This window comes from Schistosoma haematobium, chromosome 2 (assembly GCF_000699445.3).
Source record: "Schistosoma haematobium chromosome 2, whole genome shotgun sequence".
In the NCBI taxonomy this organism is placed as follows: Eukaryota; Metazoa; Platyhelminthes; class Trematoda; order Strigeidida; family Schistosomatidae; genus Schistosoma; species Schistosoma haematobium.
In genome coordinates, this window is record NC_067197.1 from 27,831,493 (window position 1) to 27,851,718 (window position 20,226).

At 38.0% G+C, this 20,226-nt stretch overlaps 2 protein-coding genes across 3 annotated transcripts; one reads left to right on the plus strand and one right to left on the minus strand.

Annotated features, from left to right (window-relative positions):
- Positions 1-4,137: 4,137 nt before the first annotated feature.
- Positions 4,138-7,873, minus strand: EPC2_3 (Enhancer of polycomb 2; the record flags this gene model as incomplete). Its single annotated transcript, XM_035734158.2, has 6 exons — positions 4,138-4,854; positions 5,111-5,764; positions 7,103-7,269; positions 7,305-7,488; positions 7,523-7,758; positions 7,805-7,873. The coding sequence occupies 5 exons, from the start codon at positions 7,871-7,873 to the stop codon at positions 5,542-5,544; spliced, it is 879 nt and encodes a 292-aa protein (XP_035589082.2). The 3' UTR covers positions 4,138-4,854; positions 5,111-5,541.
- A 333-nt stretch (positions 7,874-8,206) lies between these two features.
- Positions 8,207-16,303, plus strand: EPC2_1 (Enhancer of polycomb 2). Of its 2 annotated transcripts, XM_051214794.1 has the most exons (8): positions 8,207-8,371; positions 8,513-8,708; positions 8,761-8,961; positions 8,997-9,139; positions 9,173-9,444; positions 9,479-9,662; positions 9,698-9,864; positions 11,204-16,303. In XM_051214794.1, exons 3-8 carry the CDS (start codon positions 8,781-8,783, stop codon positions 11,424-11,426), a joined length of 1,170 nt encoding a protein of 389 aa, XP_051067981.1. In that variant the 5' UTR covers positions 8,207-8,371; positions 8,513-8,708; positions 8,761-8,780; the 3' UTR covers positions 11,427-16,303. The 2 variants fall into 2 exon arrangements, with proteins under 2 accessions (XP_051067981.1, XP_051067980.1); XM_051214793.1 differs by having other exon boundaries at positions 8,207-8,673; positions 8,808-8,961; positions 9,173-9,662; positions 9,698-16,303.
- Positions 16,304-20,226: the final 3,923 nt, after the last annotated feature.

Consider the following 20,226-nt stretch of genomic DNA (forward strand, 5'->3'; position numbering starts at 1 on the left):
CTAGACAATTTGGACTTTTTAGATGACCTAGTCCTTCTATGCCATACACCAACGAATGCAGGTCAAGAAAACCCGTGTAGCAGCAGCCTCTTCAGCAGTAGACCTCAACATACACATAGGAAACAGCAAGATTTTGAAATACAGCACGGAGAACACCGACCCAATCGCACTTGATGGAGAAGCCCTGTAGGAGGTGGGGAACTTTCACATACCTGAGCAGCATTGTCGATAAGCAAGGAGGACTTGATGTATATGTAAAGGCACAGATTGGCGAAGCAAGACCAGAATTCCTACAATCGAATAACACATGGAACTCAAAACAACTGTCAGCCAACATCAAAGTCTGACTCTTCAATACAAATTTCAAGACAGTTCTATTATACCGAGCTGAAACTTGGAGAACTACTACAACCATCATCAAAAACATACAGGTATTTATAAACAGTTGTCTGTGCAAGATGCTCCATATCCATAGGCCGGATACCACCAACAACAACCTACTGTGGAAGAAAACAAACGAACTTCCATCTGAAGAGGAAATTAGGAAAAGACATTGGAGGTAGATAGGACGTACATTGAGGAGATCGTCAAATTGCACTACGAGGCGAATCCTAACTTGGAATTGTGAAGGCTAAAGGAAGAGAGGGAGACTAGTGAACACATTGTGTCAGGAATTAAGGGTAGGCATCAAAAGAATGAGTAGCAATTGTAAACAACCGGAAAGGAGAACCTAGGACAGAGTTGGCTGGAGGATTCTGGTCGGTGGCCTATGCTCCCACGAGGAGTAAGAAGTGTAGGTAATCATCTAAACAGTGCATACCTATCACCACTTGAGGGAACGAATATAGGACTGAGGTGACGATACCTCTAGACATAATGTCCAGAGAAAAACTGAGTAAATAACATGATGCATCAGAGATCAATGGAAAATGGGAAGCTACAAAGACTGGGCTATATTAACCTGATTATTCGCGTAGCCGAAATTATTACCATTACGGGGTTGTCTGAATTAGTTTACTGAATTATAAATACGCACGGAATGTTTGTGCCACTATTCAGACATCAGGGAGTATGTTTCTTAAGCAGCTTTTGTATTCTCCTTCCCTATAATAATTATTTTTATTACTATTATTATTGTCAACTGTAATGACTTCGATCTCATTGTTGAGGTCTGACATGATAAACCCTTGTTGAAATAAAGGCCGTTTTGGGTGAACATTCTGACAATGCCTGTGTCTGATAGTTGATTATTCCTTTGAATGGCATTCAATAATGAATATTAACCTCCGAATGCAAGTTCGTTCTGCTGACAAATCCTAAATAAGACGTAACAACTGTCCTACATTTGACTAGTAACCACTACCCAAAGAGTATTCCAAACAATTAGTTCAAAGAACTGTTACAAAAAGTAACAATGAAACCTTTTATTAATTGCATTATCGTTCTTCATACAAATATTGAACCCAAACAACGAGAACTACAGTAAACATACTGGTCAGGTAGAAAAGCTTATATCGACTATTAGAGTTTATTTTTACGTCGACCAAATAAATTCAATATGCTATCAAAATTATTTATTATCATACGATGTTGTACTGTAGTTTATACTCGCAATTGATCGTAGCTTGATTTTCAAACACATAAGAAGTTAGCTTAAAATAGTCAGAGGTAATCAGAGGTTATCTGCCGATAGATGCACGTTTGTGTGCCGGTGGAATTTGATTTATTTTGATATACAAAGTATTGTTTTGAACTGTATTTCTTGAAGGGTTGTTAGTGGTTTAGAGATTAGTTAGGAACTAAACAGATTTTAAGATTGATGATTTATGCGGACTTATTCGAAGTGAAGATTCCAATCATGGGATAATATCTGGAGAATGATTGGAAACTACCGATCACTGAATAGCTGTCATTTTGGTCAGGTAATCTTAGTTCGCACCCAGTACTCACCTAGTTGTCAAACCTAGGACAGCCAGCTTTCGGAATAAGTACATTTCCATATAAATATTTAAGATTTCAACAGTTTGTCTCGAAACTTGTCACGTATTGTTGGCGAGCTCTTGAAAGGGACTATCCCTTCTCTTTATGGACTTCAACCACTCCCTCTCCTAAGCATGTTTACCTAAGTGTTACTGAGTACGGAAAAATCATAGCAAGAAAACTGCTTCGAACTCCGCTCGTTAAGTGTGTTTAAAGCCTAACCAGGCACTCGGTCGAGCATGAAGATAGTCACCCTGATGTTGCCCGACATGGTCTGTAGTAAACTGTTAAGGGTGTCCGTCGAATAAAATTGGGAAGACTTTGGCTAATTTGAAATAAAGATTAACTGGTTCTGACAGATTAACAGCATGAGCTCTTATGGACAGTAGCCTAGTCTTAAAATTTAGATCGTCTCAGTTTCGGGAAAAGTATAGAAAATCACTCACGACAATTAGATACGAACCGCTCATTAATTGCCTATTATATTAGCTCCAACTGCCATCTGACATTTAGTAGGAGCCTAGATACAACAAATACTGGGTAATCAAGCGGGTTTCAGACCTGCTCACAGATGTATCGAAGAAATATTTACTCTTCAACAGGTTCCTAGGACACAGACATACCTACCGACCCCGACCCCCAAGTCTGGAGTTTTGCCAAAGATGAGAATACAAACATCCTCAAGTAGTATGGTTGAAACATGTCCTATGTGCCTAGATTGTAAAAAAGCTAGCCGCCGAGAGGTCAAGATATAGCTCCAACCAAATAAGTCACTGATTGTCAGACAGCCGTGTCATTAAGCTCTGATATGATTCAAGATAGGATCAGCAATAATTTGGGCTTGGGATAATCAACTACAGTCCATCCGCCATGCTTTGAATATAAACTTATTATATACTTCCCTTTATTAGAACTAACTTCTTTCCCAACATCAGCTTTTATGTTTAGTTCTACATTAGATCTGATATTATTGTCATTCATCATTGTATTGACCTATTATATTGTGTTGATGTGGGATGTGTCAACTTTAGAATCGACATATTCAAGCAAAACTCAGCATTAAGTTCAGTTGAACTAGTTCATTATTTTGATTCGAGTGAAATTTTCCTACAGAGGAAGCACTTCAAAATAACGGAAGTACTACTGTAGTTGTAAAGAGTCTACTAACTGAAATCCCTAGCTCAAGGAAATTAAGCGTCTACTAGGTTCACAGCATATTACTATCTCACACTGTTATTTTTATTTACCTCAACCACTAATCTTATAGTTCCAGTTGACTTATAAGCTGATCCATGTGAAAATTACAAAGTGTTGACTCCAATAACAACATTCTTTACTTTATTCCCCCAACAATCCTAAACTTCATAAATTAATTTGAAGTAACATGTTTATCTCAAACTTAGCTATCCTCTTTAGGACGTAAGCTCTTATTGTGGCAATACATTTTTAAAGCAAACATTGATTTCTTACAGAACGTTAGTACCCTGATTCAGCAACGTACACAATGACCAAAATTTGGAGTACCATCATTTTACTTCCAGTAGCAAAACTGCTGAATTTACGGAAATTTTCCGAAGTAGGACATTTCGGTAGCGTAACTAGGACGACACACATCAGAAGCGAGATGACGAACAATTGGGCGACTAAGTATACCAATAAATCAAACATATCCTTGCTTATCGACAAATAACTGTACAGACACAACGCAAAACCACAAAGACAAGGTGACTACAGAACACCAGCCTTAGTAAGCACCACCTCATGGCATATCGTAAGTTTGCTTATAATTAATACGTGTCGACGACTTCGAAAAAGCTCCAGGTGCTTGCGTCCATGTGACCAAACATGATAGTCGCTTGAAGCACGTAACCTCAGAAAACAAGGACTTAACACGTACAAAAGCTGACAACTCGCACTCAGTAAATTTACAAGAACACCCACAGGTTAGTGAGAGATTCATTCTCCATTTCTGACTTACGAGTTCAACAAACTAACAAACAATTGGACGTGAAAAACTACATAGCCTATATTGGATCCGACCTCTTACACTTTGGCTGGTTAATCATATTCAGGGGGTACACTTAACTTGTTAACCAGTAAAATTGGTATTTATCTTTAGAAATATACATTAACCCTTATTTCGATAAAACAACAAAGTACCAAGGTACAAACAAATTTATCACAACTACATAAAAAGAAAACAATTCATTCAGATTATGCATTGATTCAATTGACATACGACGCTATGCGCCAATAAAATGTACAAGCTCGTTGGAGCGAAGGGGAAAGTGTACAGGGAAAATGAAAGGGGTGGCCGTGAAGGCCCCTATGTACAACTGAAGCGCAGAAGCGCAATAATAATAAGCTTTACAAAAGCTACAAGATCATACCACTGGGATTGCAAATAAACTGTTCACAAAAGGTATAATGAGGTAATACTTGAGAAGAGTTTAGTTAAATGCTAACAATGAACTATAAAAAGACAACTTCCATATTGCAAAGTTCGAAAGATTAAGTTGGAAGCTGAAAAATCTGTGTTGGGCTCACTCCATTCGTAACATGCAGCTGAGGACCAGGAACTTTTGAATCCCTAGACCCACAGTCACGAGTTAAACAGCGTACTTTAGGTGGTGGCAAGACTGAAGGATCGGTCAGCAACATTTTATTGTCCGTCGAAGAAAGGCCGTTACCATTAGAATTACTGAAAGAAACATCAACACTATGGGACCTGGGAAACTCAGAAGGCTGAAGTGTAACACCGTATGGCCTTGCCAGCTTTCGCCACAGGCGATGAGTTGATACCAAACTATTGCTAGGCTTCGGCACCAATATGGCCTGGGAGGTTTGACACATATTTGGATTCGTGATGGGAATCTATATATGTATGAAGCAAGCCCAAAGAAACTGTTAAGGTCTTAGCCATCATTAATGTAAAACCAATTAATAACTTAGATCATAATTTGTCACAATATCTGATAATTTGGATAGAACAAATGAATAATCGTCAAAGCAGTTACATCGTATGACTGACTAAAATTATACTGAGTAAACGCCATATGACAATACTTCTCAAAATCAGAAAGATAAAACCTTCAAAAAGCCAAAAATGAGTACAAATAAAAAGGCTCACCATAACCGCGGACGATACATTAACTGATTTCTTTGGCATTAGATCGTTCTGAGGGTGCAAGGGAGAATGTTTTTCCTGAATCAACAAACCGTCATTCGGAACATCATTTAACTCACGTCCCGCGTCCAGAGCAACTTCATCTATGGTCACATCATCCGGATGCTTCCTCGAAGTTGTTGGACAATCCGTCTTCGAGTAGAAAATGGGAGAGGAACGATGATCCGTGGAACCTTTAGATTCAATAAGTATGGGTTCGAAGGGTATTGGTGGGAAGATAGTTTCAGAAACAGGCCAGGAGAATGAAGGACGCTCACGATGCGAACTGAAAATAGAAGTCTTTAGTCTATTAAACAAAGCAACATCTTTTGTTTGTGACTGTCGCCAGCAAAAGTTTGAGGGTATAAGACTTGGACTAGCTGAACCACTAGATCTCAAATCCGCATCATAGGACTGGAGATAAGCAGAAAGTGGCGAGGGGCTGCAACGCGATCACATATTATTCGACCGCCACGACCAAGGCGACGCCTTATATAGCCAGTATAGGTAAGATGCTTTGTATGACACAGTCGTGGAATTGTCGCTAATGTATAGCAGGAATAAGGTGAGCGGGAAGGATGGAGACTGGAAAGTGTGGAACACTCTTCTAGCAATGACCTAAGGAAATAAACACGAATACATAAACTTTACGTGAATATGAGATAAATGAAGGATAGTTGGATACGCTAACTTATCAAGCGTTAAGTTCGGACAATTACAGTTTCTCTAATAGTCGTTAAACGAGTACAGGAACAAAATGTTTATGTCAAAAGAATTTAATACGAACGAAAACCCATACAAGTCCTGACTAGTAATTACGCCTATAGTGAAACGCCGTTTACGAAGTGATAACCAACGACTTCATTAAAAATTAGCTCAAATTGACCATGAATAAATGCTCAAGTCAGACCAGTTTCCACGCAATTGCTGCAGCTAACTCCGCACGACAGAACGCCTCGTTCCGTATTAACTATGTACCCTAAACTCTACCAAACTCTTGGTGGCAATCACTAGGTGATTGGTCTGCACAGTGACAAGGTACTGGCGGGGCAAGCCTCTAGAAAGGTCACCTGCTAAATACAACAGACAATGAGCATATCACTTAGTTTACTAAAGACCGAGCCATTATCAGGAGGTCGCGTTTTACCTGGAGAGAATCATGGCAAAATCAGGAACGTCAATACGATACCGAGTGGCCTATGTGAACCAAAGCTTAGGAGTTCAGTCACTAGTGAGCACGAACTCGCGGTAACTTGTAATTCCGAGTTGAGTGACAACTACTCGAATGCTTTTAGCTAGTTATTCGTATTATCCCAACCTATGAAATTCCCTTGCTTGTGATACATAGTTCCCCTGTTTGATTCCACAACTATCTAACAAACCCATCAGACTGAGATCATGTTCAAGCGTGTCTTGGGAGACTTTCTCTTACGTACACAGAAGTCTGGTATATTGGATACAGTAGGGGTCTATACATGCTTGTTGTAGAATAGCCATGTCCAATAACTTAAGAAAATTATTCATACAACATAAGTGGTTTAGGTGATAAATACCCGGTGGAAATCCCACTGCGAGGGACTGTGATTACTTAGAATTTTACCAGAACTACTTAAGGCAAATAAATAAGAATGGTGAATTAAAATCTTATATTAAACAATAGACCTTTCCGCATCCATCATTAGCATTAATGCAAACACTATGTACAATAATTTGAGCAACCATTAGTCCACGATTGGAAACATTAAAAGATATATTGCGCTTTTAAAGTATAAATCAGGAAGTTTTCATCATGTACAGACGGAATTCATGGTTAGTGGTGCTATGCAATCCCAAATTATAGACGTCCTACTTAGTCTACTTATGAAAAGCTGTAGAAAAACGGACAGTGAGTATAACTCAACAAATAGACAAAAGTTTAGTATAGAAACACAGTAGGTCCGCTGGTTAACTATATACCTTGGCTTCAAATATCGGCAACCAGGAGTTCTAACAAAAGAGAATGGTCCACTTTGATCATCATTATCATCATCATTGTCAGAAGCCTCGTCGGAACTTGTGGAGTTTGGAAGATTGCTGAACCTCTTGACCAGTTTGCGCTTGCGATTAGGACGTCTTTTGTTGTCCTAAAAGAAATGAAATTCTTAGGCAGGTAACTTACTTTCAAAGACTTCATAGTTACTACACCTTCATCCTCGTGATGGTTCCGCACTAAAGTTTCGGCTTCTAGGAGACTTGAGCCTTCCCAGTCGCATAGCTTACATCTAAGCTGAAAGCATCTGTAATCACAGTTAACAATTGCTTCCTTTGTAGCTTCACGTTTGACAAGTCGACCGAGTATCTCCCTAAGAAAATGCATTAGAATAAACGTTTTCAAACCCTAGAGAATCCATTTGTTCTCTTAAGATCAACATCCTTTCGTACGACTGCTCATCACTTTTTCGGTTTTTACGGGTTTGCATCTTTTCACTCCGTCTTCGGAACGCCACATATGGATCCGTGTTACTACCACCGTCACGTCGCTCTTGTCGAACAGCGTAAAGGAGAGGTTGCCTTGACTGAACACGCTTATTAAGCCAGTAATCATACACAGCGATAACTATGGATGGTTTTTCCTGATGAAATTTAGAAACTCATCACTCGTGAATAATAGTGATTTACATGGTTACGTTTCTTAGTTCTATATCTTATGTCTTTGCGAGCGGTTGCCAAAGTTTGTGAAGTTACCATTGATGCTATGTACTGTATGTGGAGCTTAATAATATGGTCACAACAAAGATCAAATATCCTATTACCGGTGGTAAATATGAAGGCAATATGCATTGTAACATGTCAAAGATAGGCTACATTAGACTATGAACAAAGAAATATTAGGACAGAGCTATCGGACGAATTTTGAGGCAAAGTCTTTTTCTTTTGAATTCTAGGAACACCATAATTGCTGTGAACTACTTAATAAAGTTCTACCTCGTAGGCAAAAAACAATACTTCAGCAGACTCTTTAAAAATATATGAAAAAAATTCAGAAAGAAAAAGTTTTTAGCCATATTTCCAAGTTGCAAAATCGAAAATATCTTTAGGACGTTACGAAGTTGTTATAATTGGCTAATAATATACGTTTTCCTCCATCTTGACGGCCATTTGCAGACGATTGAACCGCCATACTGGATTTCACTTAAATGACCCCGCGCCATATTGGAGTGGGGCCAAAAGATTAAAATAATTAAGGTTATTGAGTTATGATGTCCTTAATATGAAATTGTAAATCAATGTACATACTTAGTTTACAGTTTTTCTTGAGCTTTCAATAACATAGGAACTATGTTCACTAGCTATCAATGAGCTTGCTTTTCTTGTTCTTGTTTTCAGCTATGAGCAAAGTCTCATTTCGAGCTCGACAAATAGATTTTAACAAACCCTTACCTATTCTGAAGCATGGTTCTGAATTATTTCTTGAAATCAGTGAAAATGCACTGGTCAATCGTGGCGTTCCACAGATTCCCAGCGGGATGGAGAAAGAGGAGGAAAATGTAATAAAATTTAGGCTTTTATGTAGTAATACGATGTATGTTATTGTCCTTATGTCTCTAATTTTCGATTGCTTACTTGATTATTAGGAGAAGTGGTTCGTGAACTAATGTCGTTTTTTAACTTTCCCCACCAGGAACATCACTTTCTGGAGGTTATTCAGGCCCTGCAACTCCGTACAGACTCAGATGTTAAAATACCTGTCCCCGAGATAATTGACAAAGAGAATGATTATAAGAGGGTTTACCCAGACAGCTTTAGTCTACCAAAACAGCTCTTACATATCAGAAGTAAGTTGTGCATTGACGTAACATTTTCTGTGAAGCAATCGTGTTCTCGGAAGAAGAAACAATTGAATATGATATGGATAGTGAAGATGAAGAGTGGTTCCAAAAAAGTGATCTGGGTATTACTCCTGAGAAATTTGAGTCTATGATCGACCGGCTTGAGCGTGGTTGTGGTCAAAAGGTATACATACTTCCCCTAGTTCATTGCTTATAGGTAATGAATTTGGAAGAAGCTAAGTACCTTCTTCAAGACCACCCATCCCTAGTTATCGCTGTGTATGATTACTGGCTTAATAAGCGTGTTCAGTCAAGGCAACCTCTCCTTTACGCTGTTCGACAAGAGCGACGTGACGGTGGTAGTAACACGGATCCATATGTGGCGTTCCGAAGACGGAGTGAAAAGATGCAAACCCGTAAAAACCGAAAAAGTGATGAGCAGTCGTACGAAAGGATGTTGATCTTAAGAGAACAAATGGATTCTCTAGGGTTTGAAAACGTTTATTCTAATGCATTTTCTTAGGGAGATACTCGGTCGACTTGTCAAACGTGAAGCTACAAAGGAAGCAATTGTTAACTGTGATTACAGATGCTTTCAGCTTAGATGTAAGCTATGCGACTGGGAAGGCTCAAGTCTCCTAGAAGCCGAAACTTTAGTGCGGAACCATCACGAGGATGAAGGTGTAGTAACTATGAAGTCTTTGAAAGTAAGTTACCTGCCTAAGAATTTCATTTCTTTTAGGACAACAAAAGACGTCCTAATCGCAAGCGCAAACTGGTCAAGAGGTTCAGCAATCTTCCAAACTCCACAAGTTCCGACGAGGCTTCTGACAATGATGATGATAATGATGATCAAAGTGGACCATTCTCTTTTGTTAGAACTCCTGGTTGCCGATATTTGAAGCCAAGGTATATAGTTAACCAGCGGACCTACTGTGTTTCTATACTAAACTTTTGTCTATTTGTTGAGTTATACTCACTGTCCGTTTTTCTACAGCTTTTCATAAGTAGACTAAGTAGGACGTCTATAATTTGGGATTGCATAGCACCACTAACCATGAATTCCGTCTGTACATGATGAAAACTTCCTGATTTATACTTTAAAAGCGCAATATATCTTTTAATGTTTCCAATCGTGGACTAATGGTTGCTCAAATTATTGTACATAGTGTTTGCATTAATGCTAATGATGGATGCGGAAAGGTCTATTGTTTAATATAAGATTTTAATTCACCATTCTTATTTATTTGCCTTAAGTAGTTCTGGTAAAATTCTAAGTAATCACAGTCCCTCGCAGTGGGATTTCCACCGGGTATTTATCACCTAAACCACTTATGTTGTATGAATAATTTTCTTAAGTTATTGGACATGGCTATTCTACAACAAGCATGTATAGACCCCTACTGTATCCAATATACCAGACTTCTGTGTACGTAAGAGAAAGTCTCCCAAGACACGCTTGAACATGATCTCAGTCTGATGGGTTTGTTAGATAGTTGTGGAATCAAACAGGGGAACTATGTATCACAAGCAAGGGAATTTCATAGGTTGGGATAATACGAATAACTAGCTAAAAGCATTCGAGTAGTTGTCACTCAACTCGGAATTACAAGTTACCGCGAGTTCGTGCTCACTAGTGACTGAACTCCTAAGCTTTGGTTCACATAGGCCACTCGGTATCGTATTGACGTTCCTGATTTTGCCATGATTCTCTCCAGGTAAAACGCGACCTCCTGATAATGGCTCGGTCTTTAGTAAACTAAGTGATATGCTCATTGTCTGTTGTATTTAGCAGGTGACCTTTCTAGAGGCTTGCCCCGCCAGTACCTTGTCACTCGTGCAGACCAATCACCTAGTGATTGCCACCAAGAGTTTGGTAGAGTTTAGGGTACATAGTTAATACGGAACGAGGCGTTCTGTCGTGCGGAGTTAGCTGCAGCAATTGCGTGGAAACTGGTCTGACTTGAGCATTTATTCATGGTCAATTTGAGCTAATTTTTAATGAAGTCGTTGGTTATCACTTCGTAAACGGCGTTTCACTATAGGCGTAATTACTAGTCAGGACTTGTATGGGTTTTCGTTCGTATTAAATTCTTTTGACATAAACATTTTGTTCCTGTACTCGTTTAACGACTATTAGAGAAACTGTAATTGTCCGAACTTAACGCTTGATAAGTTAGCGTATCCAACTATCCTTCATTTATCTCATATTCACGTAAAGTTTATGTATTCGTGTTTATTTCCTTAGGTCATTGCTAGAAGAGTGTTCCACACTTTCCAGTCTCCATCCTTCCCGCTCACCTTATTCCTGCTATACATTAGCGACAATTCCACGACTGTGTCATACAAAGCATCTTACCTATACTGGCTATATAAGGCGTCGCCTTGGTCGTGGCGGTCGAATAATATGTGATCGCGTTGCAGCCCCTCGCCACTTTCTGCTTATCTCCAGTCCTATGATGCGGATTTGAGATCTAGTGGTTCAGCTAGTCCAAGTCTTATACCCTCAAACTTTTGCTGGCGACAGTCACAAACAAAAGATGTTGCTTTGTTTAATAGACTAAAGACTTCTATTTTCAGTTCGCATCGTGAGCGTCCTTCATTCTCCTGGCCTGTTTCTGAAACTATCTTCCCACCAATACCCTTCGAACCCATACTTATTGAATCTAAAGGTTCCACGGATCATCGTTCCTCTCCCATTTTCTACTCGAAGACGGATTGTCCAACAACTTCGAGGAAGCATCCGGATGATGTGACCATAGATGAAGTTGCTCTGGACGCGGGACGTGAGTTAAATGATGTTCCGAATGACGGTTTGTTGATTCAGGAAAAACATTCTCCCTTGCACCCTCAGAACGATCTAATGCCAAAGAAATCAGTTAATGTATCGTCCGCGGTTATGGTGAGCCTTTTTTATTTGTACTCATTTTTGGCTTTTTGAAGGTTTTATCTTTCTGATTTTGAGAAGTATTGTCATATGGCGTTTACTCAGTATAATTTTAGTCAGTCATACGATGTAACTGCTTTGACGATTATTCATTTGTTCTATCCAAATTATCAGATATTGTGACAAATTATGATCTAAGTTATTAATTGGTTTTACATTAATGATGGCTAAGACCTTAACAGTTTCTTTGGGCTTGCTTCATACATATATAGATTCCCATCACGAATCCAAATATGTGTCAAACCTCCCAGGCCATATTGGTGCCGAAGCCTAGCAATAGTTTGGTATCAACTCATCGCCTGTGGCGAAAGCTGGCAAGGCCATACGGTGTTACACTTCAGCCTTCTGAGTTTCCCAGGTCCCATAGTGTTGATGTTTCTTTCAGTAATTCTAATGGTAACGGCCTTTCTTCGACGGACAATAAAATGTTGCTGACCGATCCTTCAGTCTTGCCACCACCTAAAGTACGCTGTTTAACTCGTGACTGTGGGTCTAGGGATTCAAAAGTTCCTGGTCCTCAGCTGCATGTTACGAATGGAGTGAGCCCAACACAGATTTTTCAGCTTCCAACTTAATCTTTCGAACTTTGCAATATGGAAGTTGTCTTTTTTATAGTTCATTGTTAGCATTTAACTAAACTCTTCTCAAGTATTACCTCATTATACCTTTTGTGAACAGTTTATTTGCAATCCCAGTGGTATGATCTTGTAGCTTTTGTAAAGCTTATTATTATTGCGCTTCTGCGCTTCAGTTGTACATAGGGGCCTTCACGGCCACCCCTTTCATTTTCCCTGTACACTTTCCCCTTCGCTCCAACGAGCTTGTACATTTTATTGGCGCATAGCGTCGTATGTCAATTGAATCAATGCATAATCTGAATGAATTGTTTTCTTTTTTATGTAGTTGTGATAAATTTGTTTGTACCTTGGTACTTTGTTGTTTTATCGAAATAAGGGTTAATGTATATTTCTAAAGATAAATACCAATTTTACTGGTTAACAAGTTAAGTGTACCCCCTGAATATGATTAACCAGCCAAAGTGTAAGAGGTCGGATCCAATATAGGCTATGTAGTTTTTCACGTCCAATTGTTTGTTAGTTTGTTGAACTCGTAAGTCAGAAATGGAGAATGAATCTCTCACTAACCTGTGGGTGTTCTTGTAAATTTACTGAGTGCGAGTTGTCAGCTTTTGTACGTGTTAAGTCCTTGTTTTCTGAGGTTACGTGCTTCAAGCGACTATCATGTTTGGTCACATGGACGCAAGCACCTGGAGCTTTTTCGAAGTCGTCGACACGTATTAATTATAAGCAAACTTACGATATGCCATGAGGTGGTGCTTACTAAGGCTGGTGTTCTGTAGTCACCTTGTCTTTGTGGTTTTGCGTTGTGTCTGTACAGTTATTTGTCGATAAGCAAGGATATGTTTGATTTATTGGTATACTTAGTCGCCCAATTGTTCGTCATCTCGCTTCTGATGTGTGTCGTCCTAGTTACGCTACCGAAATGTCCTACTTCGGAAAATTTCCGTAAATTCAGCAGTTTTGCTACTGGAAGTAAAATGATGGTACTCCAAATTTTGGTCATTGTGTACGTTGCTGAATCAGGGTACTAACGTTCTGTAAGAAATCAATGTTTGCTTTAAAAATGTATTGCCACAATAAGAGCTTACGTCCTAAAGAGGATAGCTAAGTTTGAGATAAACATGTTACTTCAAATTAATTTATGAAGTTTAGGATTGTTGGGGGAATAAAGTAAAGAATGTTGTTATTGGAGTCAACACTTTGTAATTTTCACATGGATCAGCTTATAAGTCAACTGGAACTATAAGATTAGTGGTTGAGGTAAATAAAAATAACAGTGTGAGATAGTAATATGCTGTGAACCTAGTAGACGCTTAATTTCCTTGAGCTAGGGATTTCAGTTAGTAGACTCTTTACAACTACAGTAGTACTTCCGTTATTTTGAAGTGCTTCCTCTGTAGGAAAATTTCACTCGAATCAAAATAATGAACTAGTTCAACTGAACTTAATGCTGAGTTTTGCTTGAATATGTCGATTCTAAAGTTGACACATCCCACATCAACACAATATAATAGGTCAATACAATGATGAATGACAATAATATCAGATCTAATGTAGAACTAAACATAAAAGCTGATGTTGGGAAAGAAGTTAGTTCTAATAAAGGGAAGTATATAATAAGTTTATATTCAAAGCATGGCGGATGGACTGTAGTTGATTATCCCAAGCCCAAATTATTGCTGATCCTATCTTGAATCATATCAGAGCTTAATGACACGGCTGTCTGACAATCAGTGACTTATTTGGTTGGAGCTATATCTTGACCTCTCGGCGGCTAGCTTTTTTACAATCTAGGCACATAGGACATGTTTCAACCATACTACTTGAGGATGTTTGTATTCTCATCTTTGGCAAAACTCCAGACTTGGGGGTCGGGGTCGGTAGGTATGTCTGTGTCCTAGGAACCTGTTGAAGAGTAAATATTTCTTCGATACATCTGTGAGCAGGTCTGAAACCCGCTTGATTACCCAGTATTTGTTGTATCTAGGCTCCTACTAAATGTCAGATGGCAGTTGGAGCTAATATAATAGGCAATTAATGAGCGGTTCGTATCTAATTGTCGTGAGTGATTTTCTATACTTTTCCCGAAACTGAGACGATCTAAATTTTAAGACTAGGCTACTGTCCATAAGAGCTCATGCTGTTAATCTGTCAGAACCAGTTAATCTTTATTTCAAATTAGTCAAAGTCTTCCCAATTTTATTCGACAGACACCCTTAACAGTTTACTACAGACCATGTCGGGCAACATCAGGGTGACTATCTTCATGCTCGACCGAGTGCCTGGTTAGGCTTTAAACACACTTAACGAGCGGAGTTCGAAGCAGTTTTCTTGCTATGATTTTTCCGTACTCAGTAACACTTAGGTAAACATGCTTAGAAGAGGGAGTGGTTGAAGTCCATAAAGAGAAGGGATAGTCCCTTTCAAGAGCTCGCCAACAATACGTGACAAGTTTCGAGACAAACTGTTGAAATCTTAAATATTTATATGGAAATGTACTTATTCCGAAAGCTGGCTGTCCTAGGTTTGACAACTAGGTGAGTACTGGGTGCGAACTAAGATTACCTGACCAAAATGACAGCTATTCAGTGATCGGTAGTTTCCAATCATTCTCCAGATATTATCCCATGATTGGAATCTTCACTTCGAATAAGTCCGCATAAATCATCAATCTTAAAATCTGTCTAGTTCCTAACTAATCTCTAAACCACTAACAACCCTTCAAGAAATACAGTTCAAAACAATACTTTGTATATCAAAATAAATCAAATTCCACCGGCACACAAACGTGCATCTATCGGCAGATAACCTCTGATTACCTCTGACTATTTTAAGCTAACTTCTTATGTGTTTGAAAATCAAGCTACGATCAATTGCGAGTATAAACTACAGTACAACATCGTATGATAATAAATAATTTTGATAGCATATTGAATTTATTTGGTCGACGTAAAAATAAACTCTAATAGTCGATATAAGCTTTTCTACCTGACCAGTATGTTTACTGTAGTTCTCGTTGTTTGGGTTCAATATTTGTATGAAGAACGATAATGCAATTAATAAAAGGTTTCATTGTTACTTTTTGTAACAGTTCTTTGAACTAATTGTTTGGAATACTCTTTGGGTAGTGGTTACTAGTCAAATGTAGGACAGTTGTTACGTCTTATTTAGGATTTGTCAGCAGAACGAACTTGCATTCGGAGGTTAATATTCATTATTGAATGCCATTCAAAGGAATAATCAACTATCAGACACAGGCATTGTCAGAATGTTCACCCAAAACGGCCTTTATTTCAACAAGGGTTTATCATGTCAGACCTCAACAATGAGATCGAAGTCATTACAGTTGACAATAATAATAGTAATAAAAATAATTATTATAGGGAAGGAGAATACAAAAGCTGCTTAAGAAACATACTCCCTGATGTCTGAATAGTGGCACAAACATTCCGTGCGTATTTATAATTCAGTAAACTAATTCAGACAACCCCGTAATGGTAATAATTTCGGCTACGCGAATAATCAGGTTAATATAGCCCAGTCTTTGTAGCTTCCCATTTTCCATTGATCTCTGATGCATCATGTTATTTACTCAGTTTTTCTCTGGACATTATGTCTAGAGGTATCGTCACCTCAGTCCTATATTCGTTCCCTCAAGTGGTGATAGGTATGCACTGTTTAGATGATTACCTACACTTCTTACTCCTCGTGGGAGCATAGGCCACCGACCAGAATCCTCCAGCCAACTCTGTCCTAGGTTCTCCTTTCCGGTTGTTTACAATTGCTACTCATTCTTTTGATGCCTACCCTTAATTCCTGACACAATGTGTTCACTAGTCTCCCTCTCTTCCTTTAGCCTTCACAATTCCAAGTTAGGATTCGCCTCGTAGTGCAATTTGACGATCTCCTCAATGTACGTCCTATCTACCTCCAATGTCTTTTCCTAATTTCCTCTTCAGATGGAAGTTCGTTTGTTTTCTTCCACAGTAGGTTGTTGTTGGTGGTATCCGGCCTATGGATATGGAGCATCTTGCACAGACAACTGTTTATAAATACCTGTATGTTTTTGATGATGGTTGTAGTAGTTCTCCAAGTTTCAGCTCGGTATAATAGAACTGTCTTGAAATTTGTATTGAAGAGTCAGACTTTGATGTTGGCTGACAGTTGTTTTGAGTTCCATGTGTTATTCGATTGTAGGAATTCTGGTCTTGCTTCGCCAATCTGTGCCTTTACATATACATCAAGTCCTCCTTGCTTATCGACAATGCTGCTCAGGTATGTGAAAGTTCCCCACCTCCTACAGGGCTTCTCCATCAAGTGCGATTGGGTCGGTGTTCTCCGTGCTGTATTTCAAAATCTTGCTGTTTCCTATGTGTATGTTGAGGTCTACTGCTGAAGAGGCTGCTGCTACACGGGTTTTCTTGACCTGCATTCGTTGGTGTATGGCATAGAAGGACTAGGTCATCTAAAAGTCCAAATTGTCTAGCTGCATCCAAGCCGCAAACTGTGTTCTGTGCTTTTCCTGATATTTGGAGATCTTCATGATCCAATCAACTAACAGAAGAAAAAGAAATGGCGAGAGTAAGCAACCTTGTCTGACACCGATCTTTACTTGGAATGCATCTGTCAGCTGTCTTCCATACACCACTTTGCACTTTATTCCGTTGTATGAATTCCGTATGATGTTGACAACCTTCTCAGGTACACCATGGTGTTGCAGAAGTTTCCATAAGGTTCTCCTATCCATGCTGTAAAATGCTTTCCCATAGCGCTGTTTAGATGCCCAAAATTATTACAGAACATTTAGCTGTTAGTCTCAATATTGTTTTCAGTGGCATTAAAAACTAATTTCATGTATGATAATCATTAGTTTGAAACAAATATTTATTCACAGTTTCCAATCCCGAACGCAAAAATAATAACGTTTATTTTTGTTGCAATGTTGGCTTAGTGGTCAATCGAGTGGAACTTCGAAAATTAGTCTGCGAGTTTGAACTCCATCTCCTCATATTTCTGATGCTATGTCTTAGACTGACTACCTCTGACCTTTTCTCAGAGTACACATAAGCTAGCAAGCATAACACGTTGGGAAAAATTGTAGAGGTGCTCCGGCCAATGAAGTTTAATACTTAAGTTTTGTGATATCTTCTACTCATGTATGAAGTCTACATGGTCCCCTAAATAAAACATATTGTCATGTAACCTATCTATTGGTGATTATTGTGTTTGTGTTGATGATGTCACAGGTATTCAGTGTTTGACAACGCTTCTACCAGTAACACCTTCTAATATAATTCGTTCCCACCCAGAGAAATCAAAAGACAGAGTCGAGGAGATCGGAAGAGTATATTTGGCGATTACCAATATATCGGAATTCTCTGATCTGATCTAGCTAGCGATTGCGGTTGATGTTGAGCACGGCGTTACCACACGTGATCTGGTGCGGATGCATGACCGAGCGCCTTCAGCTAGATGAGTCCACTAAAACATATGGTCAGCATCCAATGTCGAAAACTTAGAGCTATTTATTTTGGGGATTTATTTACCGCTACAGTGTAAACTGTCAACGAATAATGGTTTAAATAACACACCTCATTTGGCATCCTAAATAAATTTTTCGTTTGTAAAGTGAAGCTTTAGCATAGGTCTTTACAGGAGTTAAATACACGAACAACTATGATTAACTAAGTGAATGAAAACAAGAAATACCGGTCACAAATAAAACTTCACAACTGATTCATCCGGCTCAATGGAAAAAAACACAGTAGATCTGCATTAGTTGTGAATCTCATGAAAAAGCAGTAGTTAGAATTGAAAGAATCATCGCAATAAACTTACTCACTTATGTTCATTCACTCCTAGTTCCGTAAATAAATTAATGACAATACTGTTAGTGTCTTAAAGCATCATAAAAAATTTTTGTGTTGATTTTAATTTGTAAATAGTAAATAACGACATTCTAAGTGAAAAGGCTTTGCATAACTGTTAATCTGAAAATGCACAGTTCTTAAAAGTCCGTCTATTAAAAAGTACAGTCGTTCTCAAAAACTGAAGTCTACATTTACCGGAAATATCATCTTTTAGTTTTTGTATGATGAGAAATTTTGTAATCAGATTGTGGAATTCAGTTTTTCCCCATAAAACTCTTCTCTTAAAAAATACTCAATGAACCTATTGTAATTGTTCTATTTATGACTCTGGCAAATGAATTTAAGAGATATCAAATAACCGTCTTCTCATAAGTGTAAGTTTATATGAAAGTTGCTGATTTTCATTTCTTTACACCATAAAATGACCTTAGTTAAATAACCATTGAAAACAAGGAGGCACTTGACATCTGTTTCGTTCCTGTATGGGATTCAAAAATCCCTTACACAAATAATTATGTCCTTACTATTGATTAATTTCGAGTAGTTCTTGAAGTTTTGGTGAGGAGCTGTGACCAATTAAGTTTAAACATGCTTTATGTAAGGCAGTTATCCACCAATGGCTCTGAAAGATAGTTACACAACGCCGCAGATTACGTGAAGTAAACAGTTTGGACCATAGGATTCTGACTTAGTAATCTAGAAGTTAAGCACTTACAGTAACATGTGAAAAGCCCTGGGTTTGGTTCCAGTGGGGCTATGAGTATCTACTGCTAAGGAATCTTATACTAGAATGGAACAATTATCCGGTGTCTTCTGGTTTTCAGCGTGCTGTACAGTAGTGGGAGTATGATATGGCTGACCACTGAGCGTGAACTGACAGATGCTAACTATTCAATATGTAATTTCCTTTCTATTATTGATTTCGACTTTGGACCCACTGAGTGTAAACTGCTTGTAGTTGTGTTGAATAAAGTATTGTTTAGTTAATAACATGATTATATATGGTCACGAATTGTGTATCTGTTATAGCATGATCCAGTCTATGTATAGCGTATCGATCGAATATTCAGTCTAAAGAAGTGGCTTACATTAAGTCACGAAACGTCGGAAATACAATTTTTCTATTCATTGGGATGTAACAATGAAATATATTTATTATAATAAATATGGTCGTTAGAAGAATTGCTTGATTTCAAGTTTGTTATAATCAGAATTATTTATAATTTGTATTAATGGAAAAAGCCCTTAACAATCAGTTATCTTATTTAGTTATTCGAGGTGTTCAACAAAGTATAATTCACCTTCATAATTAGATTGATAATTGTTGTTTAAGGGAAGTTTTTAAGAATCATACTATTATAACAGCATGAATTCAGTAGCTTCTAGTTTCACCAACAACCAATTTCGAATTAACTCAATTTAGCCTACAGTATTATTAAATAATTTTTCTTTCTTTACCCCTGACAATGTTAAAAGTACTTTGTAAATTGTTGACAAAGAGTCACTTGAAATTCAAAACTTCTAAAATCAGATTAACAAACCTTATTCTTATTTAACTCATCATAGTGGGTGCTGGTGTAATTCCACAAATAATCGATATCAGTGACGAGTTTATCAGTTATACTAGTTATAATAATGTTCCATAAAACTTAATCTTTTAAAAATATCGTTCTATAAAAGTAATTGGAAATTTATAATGTCTATGAGAATTGGAAATATTCAATGAATATTGTCTTTATTTTGTAATCATAGTTATTAGTTGTATAATAAAGAATTACAGTTAATTATAATATTCATATAGTTTTTTTTCAAATCAAGAATACAAAGAAACATTATACTAACTAAAGAGTATTAAAATCAAATTTGTTGTCCG